The 23,903-nt window shown below is 34.6% G+C and overlaps 1 protein-coding gene across 6 annotated transcripts in view; it reads right to left on the bottom strand.

The window, feature by feature from the left end:
* CNKSR2 (connector enhancer of kinase suppressor of Ras 2) overlaps positions 1–23,903 on the bottom strand; it is a 288,141-nt gene that overhangs the window by 158,647 nt on the left and 105,591 nt on the right. For all 6 annotated transcript variants that reach the window (XM_028522246.2, XM_028522249.2, XM_028522244.2 and 3 more), the window contains exon 5: positions 15,182–15,223. In XM_028522246.2, the coding sequence (XP_028378047.1) occupies positions 15,182–15,223 (42 nt within the window). The remainder of the gene's footprint in view (positions 1–15,181; positions 15,224–23,903) is intronic.

Below are 23,903 nucleotides of genomic sequence, written 5' to 3'. Positions count from 1 at the left end.
TGACCTGTGCAGTAGCACGAGGTCTTGCACTTAGTACTGTGCTATGCTGTTGCCATCTTGGAATTCTTGTTTTTGAACAAGGGTCTGGATATCTTCATTTTGCACTGGGTCTCATATATTATGTCGCTCATCCTGGGATCCCAGTCTTGCTGTCCTGTTTTTTTTTTTTTTTAACTCCTCTTGAAAATATTCATTAGCAGCCATGGGAAAAAGGACAGAATGGCAGGACTTTACATACAAAAATTGGCTACAGTTCAAATTGCTGTTCTTAGACAGGAAGACAAACACATTTGGGTAGATTTAAATCTTTTAACTATTCGTTTCCTCCCATATGTGGTTACATCTTCATTCTTGTTTTCTGTTTATCTCAAGGGGGGAAATAACATTAATTCTGAAGGGTTTCTATATAAGGATACTTAGATTGCATAATAATCTGAAGGTTACTAAATCTGTATGCTCTAAAGGACCCTTTCTAGTTTCTACAAATTGAAGCATATTTCAAGAGTCCAATGTATCGACAAATAGGAAGGTAATGGAGGTATATAAATGTTTTTTTTAATATATTTTATTGATTATGTTATTACAGTTGTCCTATTTCCCTTCTTCACTCCCCTCCACCTTGTACACCATCTCCCACCCACTTCCCCCCTCAGTTCATGTCCATGTGTCATACTTATAAGTTCTTTAGCTTCTACATTTCCCATACTATTCTTACTCTCCCCTGTCTATTTTCTACCTACCATCTATGCTACTTATTCTCTGTACCTTTTCCCCCTCTCTCCTCCTCCCATTCCCCTGTTGCTAACCCTCCATGTGATCTCCATTTCTGTGGTTCTGTTCCTGTTCTAGTTGTTTGCTTAGTTTCTTTTGGTTTTGCTTTAGGTGTGGTTGTTAATAATTGTGAGTTTGCTGTCCTTTTACTATACATGTTTTTTTAAATCTTCTTTTCTTAGATAAGTCTCTTTAACATTTTATACAATAAGGGCTTGATGATGAACTCCTTTAACTTGACCTTATCTGAGAAGCACTTTATCTGCCCTTCCATTCTAAATGAAAGTTTTGCTGGATAGAGTAATCTGGGATGTAGGTCCTTGTCTTTCATGACTTGGAATATTTCTTTCCAGCCCCTTCTTGCCTGTAAGGTCTCTTTTGAGAAATCAGCTGACAGTCTGATGGGAACTCCTTTGTAGGTGACTGTCCCCTTATCTCTTGCTGCTTCTAGGATTCTCTCCTTCATTTTTACCTTGGCTAATGTAATTATGATGTGCCTTGGTGTGTTTCTTCTTGGGTCCAACTTCTTTGGGATTCTCTGAGCTTCCTGGATTTCCTGGAAGTCCATTTCCTTTGCCAGAATGGGGAAGTTCTCCTTTATTATTTGTTCAAATAAGTTTTCAATCTGTTGCTCTATCTTTTCCCCTTCTGGTACCCCTATAATTTGGATGTTGGAACGTTTCAAGATGTCCTGGAGGTTTCTAAGCTTCTCCTCATTTTTTTGATTTCGTATTTCTCCATTCTTTCCTGTTTGGTTGTTTGTTTCTTCCTTCTGGTCCACTCTACTGTTTTGAGTCCCAGTTTCCTTCCCATCACTATTGGTTCCCTATGCATTTTCTTTCATTTCTTTTATGGTAACCTGTATTTGTTCATCTAATTTGCAACCAAAATCAACCAATTCTGTGAGCTTCCTGATCACCAGTGTTTTGAACTGTGCATCTGATAAGTTAGCTATCTCTTGGTTGCTCAAAAGGACAAGTTCTGGAGCACTGGTTTGTTCTTCTGTTTGAGCCATCTCCATCTCTCCCTTTTTTTTCCTTTGGTCTGGTCGCTCCTGTTATGGTGAGGGGCGGAGCCTTAGGTGTTCACCAGGGCTGGGCACCCCAGTCGCTAGATTGTGACATCGTATGTGGGGGCAGGGCTGAAAAGATACAATGGCGGTAGCTCTGTTCTCCATGGGACCTCAGTCCCTTCCCTGGGATCCTGGGTTGTGTGCTCTGCCCTGCTCCACAATCACCCCCTCACTGGTCTGCCAGCTTCTGCTTTCGTACTCAGGGTCCACCCACTGCGATCTTGCATGCCCCAGATGCCTTATGTGCCCCCGGTTGCCTTGTACGCCCAATTCTTCCTGTTCTCCGCACTGCGACCCATGACCTGCGCCCAGCTGCTTGTCTCTGCCCCTCCTACCAGTCTGGATGAACAGGTCTATTTCAACTTCTTGGCTGTCCGACTTCCATTCAGATAAATTTTCTGTCAGTTCTGGGTGTTATTCTGCCTCTAAATTGTTGTTGTTCCAATCTTGGTTGTGCATGGAGATACGGTGCGTCCACCTATGCCTCCATCTTGGCTGGAAGTAGTATAAATGGTTTAGCATGTGTGCATTACAACAGTCAGGGCCTCATATGACACACTGGTGATGAGCAATAGTAGCTCTTATTCACACACTAGAAGCACTTAGAAATGGGGTAGAAGGAAAAAAGTCAGAAATAATAGACTGTAGACATTTTTACAAAAAAGAAAATACCACTCAAATCCACTGTGTTTAGTTGCAAATCATTTTTTTTTCAGATTCCTTTCCTTGAGTAATTCTGTTTGCCAAATACCGGGTATGTGCTAGGTCTGCTGGGAATACAAAAGATGTATCAAACATTGACTTTACCAGCAAAGCTATCAGAATTTACTAGATTAAAGATCTTGGAAAATAATAATGGAAAGACTTAGAAAAGAAATTCCACTAGAACCTTACTATATTTTAGAGATCAAGCACTGGAATGTTTTATACCACAGCATTTGGCAAATGACTAAATAAGCCAGTTATAAGGGGTACAAAATGACCTGGCTTTATATGCTAATTCTACACTTATTACTGTAAGTGGCATCAAGCCACTGCAGAGAACCACATTAAAAAGAGGGTAAAGGAGGGATAAATGGTGATGGAAGGAGACTTGACTTGGGGTGGTGAACACACAATACAATATATAGATGATGTATTATAGAATTGTACACCTGTAACCTATCTAATTTTATTAACCAATGTCACCCTAACAAATTCAATAAAAAGACTACAATGGCAAAGTCCCAGGGACATTATTTACCATGTTCTTATAGAAAGTAAATTTGTTCATTCAGTGAAGCCATGTAATATTATGTTATCATTTTAAAAGAATTATCTACTGTTACTTAATAGTGTATTCTAGAAAAAGAAAATTAACAAGGAAAATATATATTTTATTATTGTAAGTTAACATCAGTACTATAGAGCACCTACCATGTATGTGGCACAATGCTAAATACTTCATATTCATCATCTCATTTATCCTTATAACAACTTCCTGAAGTAGGTATTATAGCTAGTTTAGCAGATGAGAAAGCAAGGCAAAAAAAAAAAAAAAAACAGAACAAGGTCATTGCCTTGGTAGAAGTAGGACTTGAATTCTTAATCATTGTGCTTACCATCTTTTATTTTGATCCTTAAATCTCAACTTGGTGCTGATGAATTTCATTTTCTATTGTTATAAATGTATGTCTGTATTAAATGGATATTATATAACACATACATTCTGCAGAAACTTAAAGCAATTTTAGCAGCGAGAGGATCACTCTATTCTAGATAGAAGATGACTAATAACCATTGGTACAAAGGGGATTCTTCTGCTATTGTTGCAATATTTATACCAAAAGATTTTACATTTTATTTATCCTTAGTTCTAAAAACAGCAGAAAAATTTGAATCTAAAATTAAAGCCTACTAAATAATATGCCTTTAGTAATGCTAAAGGGAACATAAAAGGGCAATGGATATAATAAATGATCCTCTGGATTCTGCTATATTCTATCTAAGATGGCAAAAAAAGAATTAGTGACTGAATAGAAGTTACAGATAGGGTTAGCTCTGACTATTAGGAACCTTTTAAAACAGAAGTGTACCAAGGGTTGGGGTTAGTGGTATTATGATTTTTTCTCCAGTTGTTTATATTAATTTAAAATAAAAATATAATTAATACAACATAGTCTCAGAATGAAATGGGAAGTGTTCATATGCCATTCTATATATAGACATTATATTTTATATCTATTTGCATATGTGTGCATGGTTGGTTCCCCCAAATGTAAAAGTTCTAAAGGGGAAAATGATCTGAGCATAGCATGATTAGTATGAACTAAATAATGATTTTGAAACAGTTGTAAAAGCAACATTTAGTCACTATGGAGATTAAGAAAATGAGCAACCCTACATTGATATATTAACCAATAACAACAGATAGCATCCTTTCATTATCTCTGAACAGCATTCTTTCATTATCACTGAATTTATCAGATACTACTTTTTACTTTTTAAATTAATATGTAAGTTCCAACTATTATATTTTTAAAAATAGTATTTAGTATTTTAAATACAACTTTGTACTAATTTAAGATGATATTTGCATCGTACTTGGTGAACAAGAGAGACTTTGTATTTTAGAAAATATTACATATTTATTCTAATATTAAATAGTAAGAACTCTAAGTGATATAAGCCTCATTTGGAAATACAGTATTCTTAGTGTCTTAGTACTTGCCAGATCTCTGTGCATGTACCAATATTATACCTTTGATTATGATGGTTCACTATTTAAACTGGTATTCCAAAATATTATTCTATATACATGTCCCCCAACATGAGAAGAATTTGTTGCTCATATAAATAAAGAGAATTGATGAAAAAATTTAAACTTTAAAACTAATATAATAGAATAAAATTTCAATTTTAATCCAATGTGAAAATTATATCAGTATACGGGAAACATTATGTTTTCAATAGCTTCAGAAAGCAACTGAAGTTGCAAATAAATAAAGATCATATGAATATTGTTCCACCAAAGCCTAGAAAACTCTGAAATCCCTTTAGGTTTCAAACTCTGATGGTGAGGGGAAAAAAAACAGAACAAAACAATTAGTGAACTGAAAAGAAACCACACCTCCACCATTCCCACCGCTGTCACTGTCACCTCTGCCAGCAGCCATAGCCACCACCACCACCACCACTTCATTAAGCCATTCATTCATTCAACACTCACAAAGTATCTGTGACACAATTCAAATGCCAACTATTATGTTCAAGGATTTCAAAACCTGGGGGAGTATTTCTGGTGGCACATTTGGCTTTGTCTTTGACATCACTGTCATTAAGCATGTAGCCCTTGTGTACCTGATAATGGAAAAGAAGCAATAACACTTCAAAATAATCATCATCTAGGAATGATGAGGTCAGTACTGGACCAGTGAGAAACCATGGGTCCCAAATGTGTGCCTACATCGATGAGCAAGAAGTGGACCCTTGAAACTTGTAACTTACTTTCAACTAATGCCCTTAGACACCTTGGTCTGATTTGAAAGTGGGACAAGCGGCTCCACACTTATTCTGATTTCTCAGAGGGAAACAGTTAGCTGGAAACCAGAACTATATCTGGGAAAAAATCTCCATTCTATCTGCTTGCTCTCTCAGAGGCAGGAAACAGAGTGAGGTTGGTTTGCAGTGAGTCCCCAGACAGATGAAAGGGGACTCATTAGAGGGCATGCTCCTTTCCGGGCTCAAGATGAACAAGGGTCTAGACATATCAGTGGCTTAACTAAAATGGAGGTTGTTAGGAAGATTATTTCATTTAACTTCAGGTTCAAATAGCAGGAGTGAAGCAGTTCATTATAATTGTATGAGCTTCTGGAAAATCTAGGCACTATATATACAGTTTATAGGCAAATAGGGAACAAAAAGTAGAGATCTGGGAGCAATGTCTTCCCTTATAGCTGAGAAATTCAAAGTTGCCATCTGTGCTTTTATGGCGAAAAGAGCTAAACGCATTGTGTTGGTTATGAATTTGTTGGCTCTTACAGCCATATACACCATTCAGTGCTTGCTCTGTGTTAACGGACAGGGCTCTTCAAGCCCTTTCCGCTTTACAGTGAGCATAATGTTAAGTTTTTGTCAGTAGAGGGAGCTAGAGGGACATTGCGGGGGAAGGAGGCCTCTTCTCCAGGTTCCCTTGTACTGTGTTTTGCTTTTTCTTGCTCCTGCTGAATGATGTACAGTGATGCATGTGTGTGGGGAATCCAGTGGTTCTCAGACCATGCAGTCCTTCAGTGACCTCGCAGCATCAGCCTGGGCTCACTGACCACCATCCTGTGAACTTCTCAGCCTCATACCCACAGCTTCATCCCACTTGTTCTGTGAGCCTGCCCACCAGCATCACTTGTCTGTATCCTAGAAGGTTGTTTCCTGCTTGCCTGGCAACTGTGGACAAGCTCTGACTTACACAACCCAGTGAAGCTGCAACCCTACTGCTCCAATGAGTTCTGACAGCAGCCTGGGGGATAGTGTCCTGCCTTAGGTACAGTCCTAGGGCATGCTTTACATCTGTATAGGTACTCCTCTATCATAGTTTAATAATTATTTAGATTAAACTTCCTTTGTTATTTTGTGATTTCTATCTTCAGATGAATTCAATGACTTTATTGAAGAAGTCTTTACATTTACAGTGACTACAAATGTAGTTTTAAAAAAGTCCATAGTGTCTTTGATTATATAAAGAATGGCCTCACAGTAACCAGAGGGGAGGTGGGAGGGGATAAAGGGGGGAAAGGGATTTCAGGAACAACTATAAAGGACACATAGACAAAACCAAGGGTGGGTGGAATCAGGGGAGGGAGGTGGGGATAGCTGGGGTACGGGGAAAATGCAGACAGCTGCACTTGAACAACAATTTAAAAAATAAATACATAAAAAAGAATGGTATCAGATGAAGACAGTCCTTCAATTAATGTGAACACACTGTTTTCTACTGATTTTGTGAGTTAGTCATCAAAGAATTATGGCATTTACCCCTTAGAAACCACAGATGTTTCAATCCTTCAACTTAATCAGAGAGGTTAATTTACTTTGTGCACAGCTTAGTGAGTGACAAAATGGGGTCAGGACACCAAATCTTTTTAACTTTTGAATTGGTGCACTTTCTGTTACATTACTGTTGCCTCTGACTCCCCAACAAAAACAAATATTCTTTGAGAACAAGGACTGTATTCTCAGAGTCAGTATGAATATAAAAGCATTTAACAAGACATAATGTGCTTAGCAAATGTAATGTTAGCAAGAACACCAACATAAATATACCAACTTACATACCGCCTAACCAAATCATAATAGACACACTAAAAACAGAATATTTCAATTCCTTATGTGTGATCACATTCCCTTTAGTATACACACATTCTTTTTTTCATCCCAGAAAAGACAAACATTTTCTACCTCCATCATACTCTATCTGGATTTCTTCTTTCTTGCATAGGATATTGATTTTGGAGAAGTTAATTTACAGTTAAAATAATTTATAAGGCAATTAACCACCAAAGTGTCAAGATATGAAGATAATATAAAACAACACAAAAAGCCAATGCTTATTTTAGTAATAGTGTTAGCACCTTTTTTAGGTTGACCACAAAGACAATGAAGAGGCCCAGGATAGAAGGGTGACTTCATCTACAAAACTAAAGAAGCATCTTAATGCTTTCAATGTACAAAACTCAGTATTATAATTCATATTTTAATGACACTGACCACAATTTGTATGCAACAGTTACAACCAAAATGTCAACCATACCCAAAAAATTCAATTTGCAATGGTCCAAGACCACAGCTCTAAGAGAAGAATGTAACTGTAATTGACAAAGCTGCTTTTTTACAGCATCAGAGACCTTCTGCAAAACAATGTAAAATGATTTTATGACGTTATTAGAGTACCACTGTTTTCAAGAAATCACTAAAGTTAAGATATTAACATGATCATTTTATTTTATATTATGGGACATGTTGCTGCTTGTTTCTTCAAGGCTTGGAATAATTAGGAGAGGAAAGCTATGTATACATAAATGATTTGAAATAAGATGGTGTGGCAGAGTCTAAAATGAGCTCTTTATTTTCTCCCTCATCCTTTTTCTCTTAGACCTATCTACTGGTTCTGTGCAGTTTTAGCCATTTCTAGTTTACAAAGCAGAGAAGGCACGGTAATCTCAGCCCAGATGAAGTTTAGGAATAAAGAACTCATACATTTTTAAAAAGAAAAAATTTACACAGAATGCTTATGAAATAAAACAAATAGTTAACATGCCAAAATAAGCCTAATTCATGACCAAACCTAAATAAGTAAAGAAGAAAAATAGCCTGGAGAGAAAAGAGAGTGAGAAAAGAGAACATTTATGAGAATGCTCTGTAAAGTAGTATGCAAAGAAAAGATAATACTAAAACAATAGGCAATCACTAGCTATTTCTCCCAATATCTTTATTCAAATGATGGGAGTAAACTGCTAGTACAAAGCAAGCACCATATATAAGACCAAACTGCTGATTAATAATGTAAAAGGTGTACTTGAGCTTAGTACAATCTGATTTAAATATTTTGATTTTAATGATCATACTTGTCCTGGGATTTCTACGAGTTTATCGAAGCAGACAAGTATTCCAGGCTGACCAATGAGAGAAGCAGGGCTGTGACAAGGAGAGGAAGTCTGCTAAAGCACAAGGTCTGAAAAGGCTTCTCGGGAGTATTTCTCCACATTCCAAGACTGTGGTGAATGTTGGGAATGAGGCGATAGCAGAGTACAGAACTGAAGAGAACTCCAGATTCTCTATAATGGATTTACTATATAAAACAAGGCTCTGAGAAGAGCAAAAACAGATGGGCTGCAACATGCCCGGCAATGTGTGACAAGGACAAAGCCTAATGGAGACAGAAACATCAGATCAACAGAGATGAAATATATTATTAGTATTTATCATTAGTCAACAATCACTCCTATACAGAGTACGTTGATTATCTGCATTTTCTTTTGTCCCTTATGGTTACACTTGGTTGTCTGTTCCATTACTTTTAATGGCAAATTCCGAGGAAACCCAAGCTGTTCTCTCCTTTTTTCATTCTTACATTTATTTCATGCTAACAGACATCTTTGCCCACTACTGCAACCAATCAACCCTCTTTCTTTTTTTTTACACAGCTTTTTGGTCCTTAGAGTCTACTACTTTCTAATTTTAAGCATAAACAACTCTAATTTTTAAGATAAGGAAGGTAAACAGGAAATCTGCCCTAGGGATTGTTCAAGTCACTATTAACTATTTCACTATCATACAGCATAAAATCACCCATTAAAAGGCCTTTGGGATTATAACTATACTAGAATAAATATGTACTTTTAAATTTTTCATGATAAAAGCAAAGCAAACTAAAGAAAACTGTGAAAATATTTGAAACAAACCAAAAAATAAGATATTGTCTTACCAAGAAAATGCAATAAATATTAATATAGAGTATTTCCTTTTCAATTTTCAACTGTGATGATTTATTCTGTGTTTTATAATGGTTTTAATCTGGTTTTTACTTAACATTGTCATTTAGAATCCTTCCTTTAACACTGGCACACAAATATTTCAGATATGCTTATAAATATACTTTATCCATAAATTATATATTCACAAATAAAATTTCAAATTGTAACTATAAATAGTAAATATTTCATCATGTGGATGTACCACACATTACTGAAGTATTACTTTATATTTCCTATTTTTCATTATTTATGTAATATTACTACAAACACATTCTATAGAAAACATTACTGTGCTTTGGAATTTATTTTTAGACTAGTTTCCCAACATGGCATAGGAATATGAACTCTGCAGCCAGATTCCCTGAGTTAAAATCCCATCTTAAATCCTTACTAACTGTGTCACTTCGGGAATGCTATCTAACCTCCTTGTGCTTCAGTTTCCTCATCTGTAAACTGGAGATGAAGTAATAATACCTGTATCATAAGGATGTTATGAGGACCAAATGAGTAAGTTAATATAGAACACTTAAAATAGTGCATGAGGCATATTGTCAATCCTGTGTAAATGTTAGTAGTAATGTTTCTGAGCCTTGAAATTGCCTAAGATTTAAAAGGTTTTAGGAATGTATATGGTTAGCAGTAAGGTATGTCCACTTTAATTTCATCAGATTTTTCACAGCATTTGGGTATTTTTAGTGAGTGCTAATTGTGTGTGTGTGTGTGTTTGTTTATGAATTGATGGGTAAAAACTTGTATTTCATTATTGTTTTATACAAAATCCTTGTTTTCTGAGAATAATTGCTGCTGGAAAGTAGTGGTAGTTTTTGTGATTTAATTTAGGGATGCAGAGCTTGTCTCTTACAAAAATATATAAACCTAGTGAAATTTGCGTTATTTTTTTAAATTTATCATTAACAACCTTCATCTTAAAGACAGTAGTTAACACTCAATTTCTTTTTTATTTCTTACCATCTGCTGTATACTCGATGTTTGTGTCCTTCCTCCTCACCAATTTATATGCTGAAACCTAATTCTGGATATGATGATATTTGATAAGTGGAGCTTTTGAGTGGTGATTAGGTCATCAGGGTGGGCCATCTTGAATGAGACTAGTGTTCTTATAAAAGAGAACCCCCTAGCTCCTTCCACCATGTGAGGACCATCTATGAACCAGGAAACAGGCCCTCACTACACATGAAATGTGCCTGCACTCTTATCTTGGATTGTCCAGCCTCCAGAACTGCCAGAAATGTTTGTTGTTTAAACGACTCAGTCTACAGGATTTTCGTTATAGCAGCATAAATGAACTACAACATCATCTCATCTGGTTGTGTTTCCTCTCCTGTCTTTTGCTACAATAACTTCCCAATTCTGGAATTAATGTTTTACTTCATTTATTTGGTAAACAAATACATTTCAAATACATTTTTAAAAGAACACATTAATGACCTTGCTGATGTAAAATATCTTTCTGTTGCTTTTACACATGAATAATTCAGTTATATATAAACATTTCTGGTCATTACTTTTTTTCAAAGGATTATGGATTTGGTTCTATTATCTTCTGGTAGTTATGGTTTCAGAGTAGATAGCTGAATACAATCTAGCTTTTGTTTCTTTGAAGTCAAAACCTTCCATTTCTTCTGGCCATTGGTTGAATGAATGTAGAGTTGCTTCTTGCCATACAAACTGTAAAATGTTATGAAAAATATCTTGAAAATGTTATCTTTCCAATAAATTTTCTCACTTTGCTGAGTAATCAAAATTTCACAATTTCCATTCTTAAATTATTCTATTATATCTTTGTTTCCTATTGTTGTCTTCCTCAGAAAAGAACAATTATTTGAAGGTGTGTTAACTTTAATTGATTCTCTATAGTTATTACCTTCTTTCATTTTTTTGGTTTTTATTAATTTACTAAATATATGGATATCATTAAAGCTTACCTTGTGTCTCACTATTTTAATTTTCTGTTGTATCCAGTTTGCTTCTTACTGCTTTCAGTATGGTTTAATTTCTATTTCTATGTTCTTAGTTTTAAAGACTGTTTACCTAGTTAATTTTATGCTCAGTTTATAGTGGCCTTACTTTCTCTATAGGATGGCATTCTATTTTAATACAAACAATGTTCTTTTGATTCTTATTGAGAGCATTAAATAGATACCATGAATAAACTGACTTCATGGAGAAGGATTTTCTTCTAATATATGACAGAATATTTCCTTCGCTCTTTCCTATTCTTTTTCTTTACTCATCCTTACATAGAGATCTATTTCAGGAAAAGGCACACCTCACAACTGTCCTAAGCTATTAGAGCTTGTCCAGGTGTTGAAGAATACCTTGATGCTTCTTTTACCGGTGAAATTCCTAGGATATAGCAGGTTTTCATAAGTTGTAACCTCTCCTTCCTCTTGACAATTGCCTTTTCTCCCATCCAGACAAAATAAAGATACAGGGATTGAGTCTGAGATGAGACAGACAGTTCATTCTCAGATGATATTCTAGAGCATATCTCAAACTACTGTAATATCTACTCAGTTGTATGAGTCCACATAGCCAAGTACTACAGAAAAATGAGACCATTCATACTAACTTGCAATTTGATTCTAAATAAGTTATATCAAAACTCAGGCTTTTTGTTTTCTGGTGCATATAAGGAAGGAAATGGAAAAAATCAAATAAATACCAAAAAGAATCATAAACTATTAAACTTAGAAGATATTAATATCCTCATTTTACACATTAAGAACAAAGTCTCTTACAAATATCGAATCATTATGCTGTACACCTGAAACTAATATAATTTTATATGCTGATTATATCTCAACAAAAAGTAAAAAATAAAATAGTTAAAGTTTACCTTAAAAAAGAACAAAATTGGAACTTCTGATCAAGATGGAGGTATACGTAGAAATATTTCACCTCCTTGCACAACCACAAGAAGAATTACAACTAAACTCAAAACAATACCCAGAACTGTCAGAAAATTGAACTGTATGGAAGTCCAACAATCAAGGATTTAAAGAAGCCACATTTATCCAGAAGGGTAGGAGGGGCAGAGACATGGAGTTGGGCAGAGAGGTGAGGAGGCAGTGTGGCAGGAGAGGAAGTGGTTGTGGAACAGGAGGTCCCACATTCATTATGTTGAGTACGGCAACAATATAAAGGAAGAAACAAAGACTACGCTAAGTGAAATAAGGAAAAATCCACAGGGGATCAACAGTAATTAGAAGGAAGCTGGTATTCAAATCAATGATTGAGAATGTAAGGAAGAAATAAACATTCACCCAAAAAGAAAAACAAGAAACAAGAATTCAAAAAAAAAAAAACCTGAATACAGTCTAAGAAGACTCTGGGGCATCTCCAAAAGTGCCAACATCTCAATCATAGGGATTCCAGAAGGAGAAGAGAAAGAGCAAGAAGTTGAAAATTTATTAAAAAAAATAATGGAAGAAAACTTCCCCAATTTAGTGAAGGAAACAGACATAAAGTCTAGGAAGCACAGAGAGTCCCAAACAAATTGGACTGAAAGAGGCCCACACCAAGACATATCATAATTAAAATGCCAAAGGTTAAAAGTAAAGAGAGTATCTTAAAGGCAATAAGGAAAAAGCAGACAGTTACTTACAAAGGAATTCCCATAAGACTATTAGCTGATTTCTCAAACAAAACTCAATGAAGGCAAGATGGGACTGGCAAGAAGTATTTCAAGTCATGAAAGGCAAGGACGTATGTCCAAGATTACTCTACCCAGAAAAGCTATCATTTAGAATGGAAGGGCAGATAAAGTGATTCCCAAACATGGTAAAGCCAAAGGAGTTCATCATCACCAAGCCATTATTACAGAACATGTTAAAGGAACTTATTTAAGAAAAGAGGCCCTGACTGGTGTAGCTCAGTGGATTGAGCATGGACTGCGAACCAGGCATTGCAGGTTTGATTCCCTGTCAGGGCACATGCCTAGGTTGCAGGCCATGGCCCCCAGCAACCACACATTAATCTCTCTCTCTCTCTCCCCCCTTTCCTCTCTAAAAATAAATAAATAAATGTTAAAAAATAAAGAAAAAAGTCAAACTTTAAAAAAAAAGAAAAAAGAAGATAAAAATGATGGACATTAAAAAGACAATAAATTCACAACTGTCAACAACAGAATCTAAACACACACACACACACACACACACACACACACAATAAGTAAACAACCGAAACTAGAACAGAATCATAGATGTGATCATTTGGAGGGTTATCAGCTGGGAGGGGAAAGGGAGAGAATGGGTAAAAAGTTACAGGGAATGAGAAGCATAATAGGTAGGTACAAAATAGGGGGGTGTTAAGAATGGTATAGGATGTGGAGAAGCCAAAGAACTTATATGCACGGCCCATGGACATGAATTAAAGAGGAGATTGTTGGAGGGAAGGGGTGTACTAAGTGAAGGGGGGCAAAGAGGGAAAAATTGGGTCAACTGTAATATCATAATCAATAAAATATACTTCAAAAAGGACAAAATCTCAAAAAGAGTTAAATCACTTTACTAAGGTTGCTAAAATAGAAAGTGGTAAACTAGGATCTTGACACAGTTTTTAGACTCTAAGTGATTTCTTTTATACTACAGAAAATCTAAAAGCATATTTTTTGAAAAATTTATTTTAAAGGGAGTATTCCAGCATTATATACCAAATGGTATAGTATACTATTTTATTATTATTATTATTATTTTAAGATTTTTTATTTATTTATTTTTAGAGAGGGAAGGGAAAGAGAGAAAGAGAGAGAGAGGGAGAGAGAAATCAATGTGCAGTTGCTGGGGGTCATGACCTGCAACCTAGGCATGTGCCCTGACTGGGAATCGAACCTGAGATGCCTAGGTCACAGCCCGCACTCAATCCACTGAGCTACACCAGCCAGGGCTATTTTATTATTTTTTTAAAAATTAATTCTTACTGTGAGAAGAGTAACATAAAAGTGTACAACCTTCTAATGAAGGCTGGGTAACCATTACATAAAAAGGCCAACAAGCGAAATGGAATGAAAACATGAAAATACAAGTACTTTCTGAGCTGAATTGATTGGTTAATGCCATCCACTGTCTTGATCATCATCAAACAGAATCTTTAAATTATCACTAGTTGGAATGCAAAAGTGCCAAAATAAATATATTACGTTCATTTCTAAACTTCTTCAGTGTTATTATATATGCTTTCACTCATTTCTATTTTTTTCATTTCTAATAGAGGTGAAAAACTTATTAGGGCAGATGAGCATCAACTAAGACATGGATTTACAAAGAAAAACAGCCAAATGTTTATTAACAAGAAAGAATATGCCTTTCTACAAATATAATGTACTTTTACTCCATTGCTAGTAGTAAAATATCTGCAGTCATTAGTTAATTAAACAAATATTGCCAAATTAAAATTTGGAAGCTTGTTTTGTGGGCATAGAATCAGAGCAAAGGCAGTTTGATTGTTTTATGAGTTATGTCACCCACATGATGATAGAGGGGAATTACCCTTGTTATACAAAAAAATACTTTTCTTTGATCTCCTGTCACAAATCAACCATGAAGAATTTTGATTTCAAATTCTCTTTTCTCTAGATTCTTAATTTTACTCTATTTCAACCATGATCCATCCTACAATCTTAAAATATTGTATTATATGTTTATTCTGATATAATAGAATGATTATAACTAATATAACTTGTTTTGATTCTTTTGTACTTTTCCTATGAAATATAAAGGGCTCACTTTTTTATAAGCTGTACCTTTTCATTAATTATTAGTTAAACAAAAACATTTTCCAATGAAGATGAAATAAATCCAAGTATACTTACCACATGAAGAATTTTATTCTCTGTTTCATATACAGTACAATCCTAAAAAAATAAACATAGACATTAGTTTTGAGAAAAATCAATCATTCATCCTGAATACTTGCTTAGGAATTGTACTACAATTTGAAAAAGTCTTGACAATTAAAACAGAAGCAGCAATAATTAGAAAAAAATCTGAAATACTATATGCCAACATATGCATAATGGTTACGCCTATGGTCAGTTACAGGGATATTCCCATTTTTGCTTAAATGTGTTTTCTATTTTAATTAATTTTATTTATTTTTTTCTGAATATAATGCCTTTATTCTTTTTTATTGTTGTTCAATTACAGTTGTCCCAATTTCCCCCCACTGCTCTCCCCTGCCCTGCCCACCTCCCACTCCCACAGCCAATCCCCACCCTGTTGTCCATGTCCATGGGTCCTTTATACATGTTCCTTGACTTGCCCCTGCCCCTTCTTTCCCCCATTTTAAATACATAAAAGAAATGACAATTTATATTAAATAGATATAAATACTTTTATATTTTAATTATTGTAGGCTATTAAGTGTACTTTACATTATGCATTGAAAATTGGTACATGCTGCTAATAAACACCAAGTTTATTGTTCTTGCCTAAATAGGAGTCCCTGAAATTTTTTAAAATTATTTTTACAAAATCACTATTGTCTTTTTACTTGCAATTGCTACACTTATAATAAGCTGTAACATAGCCAAGTGATCTCTGCTTAGAAAGTTTGCATTTCTATGGTTCAGTTTTATTAAGGAATTTATGAAATGGGAATTTACGAAATCTAGTCAAGGAGTTGTGAGGATTAAATGAGAAAATGAGATAAATGGCTTAGCACAGTATCTGGCATACAGTAATTGATAAATATACCTTTTAACTATGAATTATTGCTCTGCATCTTAAAAAAATTTAAACAAATAATTTTTACTTCAGAATATAAACTTAATTATTATTTGGCTATGTAATTTTGAAAAAATCCATATTCCACCATACTGTATATCTCAAGGAATAACAGTCCTTTTCACTTTTCCCTGAACTTAATTTTAACAAAAAGGAATCTTGCTTAGCATAGTTTTTCATAATGCCATTTCACCACAATACCTTGTCAGAAGAAGTACATATTCTTATCAAGGGCAGAATTTTTAAAGTTAGATTTAGGTCTGATTCATTTCACAAACTAATAAAAATACTTAAGGATTGGGTCTTGCTATCCTGAGGGCTCCTGTGCCAAAGAAGAAGTTTGTTACAAAAATAGTCATATCTATGTCTATATTCCTACATAAAGTCAACTCAATAATTAAGTATGAATTATGTACAGATGAGCCATGGTGTAGATAAAACATTTATATTTGGAAAGTGCACTTGTACTGTTGTCTGAATTTGAAGGGTGTAATTTAAAAAAAAATTAACTTCAAACAAAATTATACTGGGAAGAGATGATTTGGGAAAAGCTGGGCAGTTGCCCAGTTTCCCTATGCTTTCTTTACAGCTGGCTTCAGCTGTAATGGATGCAAGTTTCATTATTTACCTACCTTCTTAGAATTGGAGAATACGAGTAAATGTTCAAACTTCAAAGGGATTCTCAAGGAAAAAGGTAAATATGATCTAAATGTATATCCTGCTAGTGATAAAATGCTCACACAGATTATTTCAAGTCTCATGATTTTCTAAGATTTTATTTATTTATTTCTAGAGAGAGGGGAAGGGAGGGAGGAAGAGAGGAACAGAAACATCAGTGTGTGGTTTCCTCTAGCACACCCCCAACTGGGGACCTGGACCATATCCCAGACATGTGCCCTGACCAGGAATTGAACCAGTGACCCTCTGGATTACAGTCCGTGCTCAATCAACCAAGCCATACCAGCCATGGCTCAAGTCTCTTTAAAATATAATACTTTACTTGCACATCCCTACTGTAATATAACCAAAAGAACCGTGTAACAAAATATTATGCTATTTTCAGCAATCACAGAGTTTGTTGGTAGTAGTGTTGTTATTCTGTTGTTTTGCTAAAACTGTTGTATTTTATAGGATGAAGCAATTGAACAATTATGTGATTCTATCATTTTATCACTCTTGGTTTCATTGGTAAGTAATTTTAGCATGGGAGAAAGCAGCAGATTCATATATAAGAAGTAAAAACTTTAGAGTCTCTTGATGTCTTATGTATGTATATACATATGTCTGTTTTTCTTAGCTCTACCTACTGAAAAGACATAGAAACAATGATTAATCTAGTAATAAATAAACTTTACACAGTTAGTGGTCTTCAACTGCCATTTCCCAGGCCTTCTTGAAAAATGGCCGATTCCAGATCTGGGATAGGAAATGCACAAGATGAGCTTGGATTATATTGTGCACAAGATAGAAAGAAGTTATTAAATACTATGAGCATTGTGTGAGTAGGACTGAGAAGTCAATATAAAGAAATTCTCACTGGTCAAAGATAGAGCAATTTGAGCATCTAAAAGGATAACTGGAATTGGGTGAAACAGTAAATGTTATTAAATATTAAAGATATTAATATGATGCTAAATTTTAAATATATGAAATAAATCCAAATAAATAGTTTAATAATATTGAATATATTGAATGAATTGGACAGTGTATAATTGATGTAATTTTTTTCTTAATTCAACAAATATTTATCAATGTGCTAAGGATGCAATAAAATATGGCCCCTGACTTAGAGAAGAGAAATTTAAGGAGATAAATGTTGACACAAATAAGTTTAAATACATAGGATTCCAAAGTCTTCATGCAGTTTTAAGTTTCAGTAACTTTAGAAATATAAATGTCACAAAAGTATACAAATCAACATGTGAAGGGTCAATTATTTAAATTTAAAAAATGTTAATATATTTTTATTTTTTTATTGTTGTTCAAGTACAGTTGCCCCCATTTCCTTCCCACCACTCCCCCCTGCTCCACCCCACCCCCCACCCTCAATCCCACCCCCGTTGGCTTTCTCCATGTGTCCTTTATATATGTCCCTTGATGACCCTTCTCCCTCCCCCCATTACCCCCACCCCCTTCCTCTGGTTACTGTCAGTTTGTTCTTTATTTCAATGTCTCTGATTATATTTTGCTTGCTTGTTTGTTTTGTTAATTTTTCATTAAAATTCAACATGGCCACTGTGTTGTGCTATACATGACTCAAGTCAAATTTCAAACTTTGGAAAAACGTTCGTCAATTGCTGGCCCTCAATAGCAAAAAGACCTTACAATTGCTCAAGAATGAAATGCTAATGCATACTTCAAAATTTTGACATGACCCCATTAGACAAAGTCTAAGGGAGATACATCAGTTGGCTGAGGTGGCTGAGTTTTTCCAGCAGTCTGTGACAAAAACTGTCACATCCAAATGTTATAATTAAAAACTTACCATTTGAAATAAACAAACTAATTAAAAAATAAATTGATATGATTTATTCAATTTGATGTTTGTAGCATATTTATAAATGGGAAGTTATTAAAATTTAAATCTGCACTAAGACTTTTAGAATACCCACAATTACTCTAATAAAGGTAGAATCATAGAGCTAGGGTTACAGAGGAGGAAACAACCAGCTCTGTCTTTAAAAAATTCCAGGCATTTGGCTTTTAACTGGGTCTTGGAAAAAATAGGTCTTTAGGCAAAAAAGGCATTATTACAAATGCAATGGAGCTATATTCAAACACAGCTACTATAGCAATTTTCGAAATATGTAAGAATAACTTGGAAAGTGGGTCAAAATGCAAATTCTCAGGTTTGTCTCCAGAAATACAGATTTAGTAGATTCACAGTGGGGGTCCCCAAGACGATTCTGATAAAGATGTTATTTTGAGACATATTCAATACTTAAATCTATTTTATAGGACATCATGTTATAGAAGAGTTCCAAACCAAATGAAACCAAAAATGATCAAATATATATAATCCATAAAACAGTAAATGGATTTAACAATAGTATCAGTTGGTTCACCCTAAACAGTTCTCAGCTCCCTCTATAGAGCTATGTGTTTCAATTGTACATTCATCCAATTTATTGATTGGGATTTTTCCTTTTAATAAATTTATTTCTTTCTTTAATAGCTTACTACTTTCAATAAGTGCTTGTACTTGATTGTATTTCTACTTTTTTTTTAGCCAGATTGCCCTGCTCATTACTGAAAGCCACAGGCTTTCACAAAGGGCAAGACATAGCAAATTAAAAGCCAACAGAACAGAAAAACAAAAAGTGCATATTAACCTGCTACTTTATATTAGGAAGAAGAATAGAAACTAAATGACTGTGTTCTATTTAGTGAAGCTATAATTTTGTGGAGTTCATTTTATCATGCTAAATATTTAAATAGCCCTAGGTACTTTGGGGGATTCATGTTATACAGGAAGTTATTTCCATCAAAATGTTATTTTAAAATATTTTCTTCTCAAGTGTGGATTTGATTAATATTTATGGCCAAATCTTTCTCCAAAACATCATACCCCAAGTTTTAAAAAGAAAATGGCAGTGAATATGGAGAAATCTACATTTTATGAACCTATTCATGCTATGGAAAGGTACACCTCTGATGTTCCAGTTATTTTTAGGTTAGGATTAAATTTAGATTTTTAAAATTGGATTTTGAGCTATGCCACTATATACTCCCAGGAGTTCTCTTCAGTAGTTCATGCTCTCTTTCACTGTACATGCAAAATAATACTTGTATTTTTTCTTTATCTTTTTCCATATAATGCTTCTAAAAAACATGTGATGTACATTTAAATGCACTAAGTTCTTAATAAGACTATATTTATAAAAATGAGGAGTGTTTCTTCAATTTTGATCACTTTTCCTAAAAAAGTAAGTATGCAAATAAACTCACAGATGAGGTATACACACATACAGAGGATCATTATCAGTTACCTTTTCTTTGAAACAATGATGCAATTGCTATACTGAGGAGAATACAAAGGAAAAATTCTATCCTATGTTACTATTGATGCTCCACACTTTGGCAACAAGTTTTAAGCACTTGAGTGTCATAAAGCTCAGTACAAGTAATATTACTTATCAACTGATAAGTAATAGTTATCAGTACATAGTACAACTTAAGAACAGTACATAGATTATTAGCATTGAATGCATAGAGTGAATAAAAACAGTGTATGTCTAATGTAATATACAACTATATTTCATGGAACTTTATAAATGCTATATAAATTTCACTTTTAGTATATATTATAGTATGGTTGTACAAATAATATGAAAATATGGTTCAGCTTATGAGTAATATTTAGATGATTCACCTATGCAATCCTTTGATAATGTACCTTCACACCGAATACTTTGCAGGCTCACTTAGTAAGCTATGAAAATATTTTCATATGGCTATGAAATTTAATCCCATAATGAGTTAGTGTTATATTTTCATTCACTCATTCATTTAGTCATGTCACAATTCCATTTTCTAAAAAGGTTTTTTGGGCATCTTCTAAATACAAATCACTCAGTACTGGGTGATCAAAGGTAAATTAGACTGCGTCCTTTACCATCATTATCTCATTATATAGTAGAGGAGAAAACATACAAGATAGATAAGATAAATACTAACAGAATATCTAATTAAAAAAGACAAACTCTGACTTGTTAACTCTGGAGTGACCTTATGAAAAGAATGATATTTTAGCTGGCATTAAATAGCTTTTAAATCTGGAAATTCAGGGTCCATGAAGAAGAACCATTTTAGATTGTACAAATGCATGGATAAAGGTACAATCAGAAGTAAGGAGGCCATTTGGCTAGAACATCAGGTAAGCAGAGTGAATGTAGTGGGAAAGAAAATCTAGAAAATAATGTGAAGTCATATTGTGTAAAGCTACCAATACTAGGCTGAAGAAATTTTTGTTTGTTTTAAAGTGAATAAGAATTTTATTTTTCTATAACAATCCATTTTGAAGCCCCTTTTCCCCAGGGTAGCGAAAACTTATCTCAGTCAATTGACAATTTCTTGTCACTTTACTTCATGAGTGTGAAAGTCAGTGTAGCTTACCTAGTCTGTGGCTGGTGTATAACAGCAATGTGAATGGCATGTGTGTTTGGGGGTGGGTGGGAGTGGCGTTCAATCTCTCTGGTCTAGCTAACAACTCCCATAGCTATCTCTTGTTCTTTTCTTATGGTTCCTTTCCTCTTGCTCTTTTCCTTTAGTTACAAGAGTTAACTTTGATGCCATGTCTCAGATAGGGTAACTTTGCAAAGCTAGGTAATCACCTGAAACATGTCATGTAGACATTTCATTTTAAAGGAAGATGGAGGAGTGTGCACTTTACTCTCATACAAGGGAGTGCTCACAGATGTCTGAATATGGAAAGTATGTGACTGAATATATGTTTTATGAAAACAATGAAGAAGAAATTGTGCATTTGCAAGGGAGGAAAACTGGAGGCAAGCAGATCAGTCAGAATATTCTTTCAGTAGAAAATGTGTATGTAATCAGGGCTCGAATTGAGGTTATGAAGGTAGAAGGGGAGATAAGAAGAGGTGGATGACCCAAATGCAGCCATGAATGAGATAACTGGGTGACTGATTCATCAGATACAGAGAAGCATGGGGAGGGAAAAGTTAAACTTGTTCTAGGGATTCAGGACTCAGCAAATGAATGAATGACATAGCAGAGATGGTAGGAGGAGAGAATTTGGAAAGAATAGAATAATTTTGGTCATGTGAAATTAGAAATGGCTGAAACACTGGATGTATTATAAAAAGCTGTCCAGCAAGAAGCTTTTAAACCTCAATTTGATCTAAACTAGAGCCAGATCTTGGAGATATTTACGTTGAAGTGACAGTTAAAGGCACAAGAAAAAACTCCAACACATTCATCAAAAAAGAGTAAGTATTGTGAGACAATAGCTGAGGATAGAAGCTCAGACAATACTTGTGTTTAGAAACCAAAAGAAGGAAAAGATAGTTGCATGGCCAGAAGTAAATGGAAAAAGTGGTGTTTCAGAGACATATCTAATAATAGCAATAATAGAGTTACAATAATATGCTCTATTTCTGTGCTGCCTAATTGGATAGTCATTAGACACATGTGGCTATTGAGCATTAGAAATGTGGCTAGTGCAAATAGGATGCAATTTGCAATTTTACTTAATGTTAATTAATTTAAATTTACATTTCAATTGCCACATGCAAGTAGTAGTTACCATGTTAAACAGCAACACAGGTCTAGAGAACTATACTATAGTCTATCCAACAGTTACTGAATAGTTAGACATTTAGCAAGCACCTCAAACAAATAACACTAAAAGCAGTATCTGAGAAGAAAATGAAGGGATTTTGTTCTCAGTTATTAACCAGATGCTTCATTTTTTTCCTTCTGCAAAGAGCAGATTCCAATACATTGTGACATTTATAGTAGCAAAACAGTACAATGAAACCAGTTTTCTCTGGAAGGATAATAGGTGAAAAAACCATGAAGAGATACTCAAAGTACCAATCATCGAGTTTTGTGGGCATAGAGAAAGCAGTGCCACAGATAAAACATTTGCAATGGACGGAAGGTAAGAGTCCAAACTAAATTTATATTCATCAAAGACTGAAAGCTGTCTGAATATACTGAGTGCAAAGGATGTCCACAGTGAATACATAGGTGCTGGCATTCTTCTTGAATGTGAAATCAAAATGCCCTTGTTTAACTCTAAATTCACATATATAAATGTCCTTGGCAAACAAGTTAGAGTTAGGATCACCTCACAAATACTTCCTTGGCAATTCCATCATCAGTTTGACTGACTCAATGACCATGAACTTAGTGGCTCTGCTGTTGTTTCGGGAATGAGAAGGGGAAGCTTTATGGTATCAATTGAAATTTAAAAATGACCATTTTTTAAAAGGATAGGTTAAGATTTTCATTATGTTAAATAAGGTTATGAATTGTAACATAAAATTAGCAACAAACAAAGAGTGGAATGAGAATGTGGGGCATCATTTTGATGGCTTATAGTCCCTGTGTTGCTGAACAGTCATATTATTATGCACCTTGCATCATATTCCTGTTCAGAATTCTGCTCCAGTTATCCAGCAGAAAATTATCTAAACTAAAGAACCCATTTGTCTGTAATCACTCCAGTCTTTCACTTGAAAGTGAGAGATTTATGTCCCAATAGTTGAATGGGTATGGAAACCAATTTTTTTGCATGTAGAGAGACTTGGGGGTACAGGCAGAAGTGAGGCTGGTTGCTTTTTCAGCATCCAAATGGCTCTCTAACATATCCAAAACCACTGAGGCTTTTCAAGATTGAACTGTTAATATGGGATAAAAAGTAAAAATGTTAAGTCAAGGTATACATGACCAGAAAACTCATTAGAATGAGACTGTGATCCCTGTAACTTTAATAGCTTTATTTTCATGACCGAAAGAGTCAGTGAGCTAATCCCCATTCTGAACTAAACATGTTTATTCTGCGAGTTGAATCAATACCTAAATGGTTTCCAATGGCCCAATGGCCCATCTCATAAATAACTGTACACATATCTATCTATCTATCTATCTATCTATCTATCTATCTATCTATCATCTATTAATCTTGAATTTGATTTATTTTTATTTTTTATTTATTTTTACCTTTTTGTTTTTATTTGAAAATGATTTTTTATTGTTGTTCAAGTATAGTTGTCTTTGTTTTCCCCCTACCATTCCCCCTGCCCCACCCATCCCTGCCTCCCACCCTCTAACCTACCCCCT

The sequence above is a fragment of the Phyllostomus discolor genome, chromosome X (assembly GCF_004126475.2).
Source record: "Phyllostomus discolor isolate MPI-MPIP mPhyDis1 chromosome X, mPhyDis1.pri.v3, whole genome shotgun sequence".
In the NCBI taxonomy this organism is placed as follows: domain Eukaryota; kingdom Metazoa; phylum Chordata; class Mammalia; order Chiroptera; family Phyllostomidae; genus Phyllostomus; species Phyllostomus discolor.
This window is presented reverse-complemented; position numbering and strand designations above follow the sequence as displayed.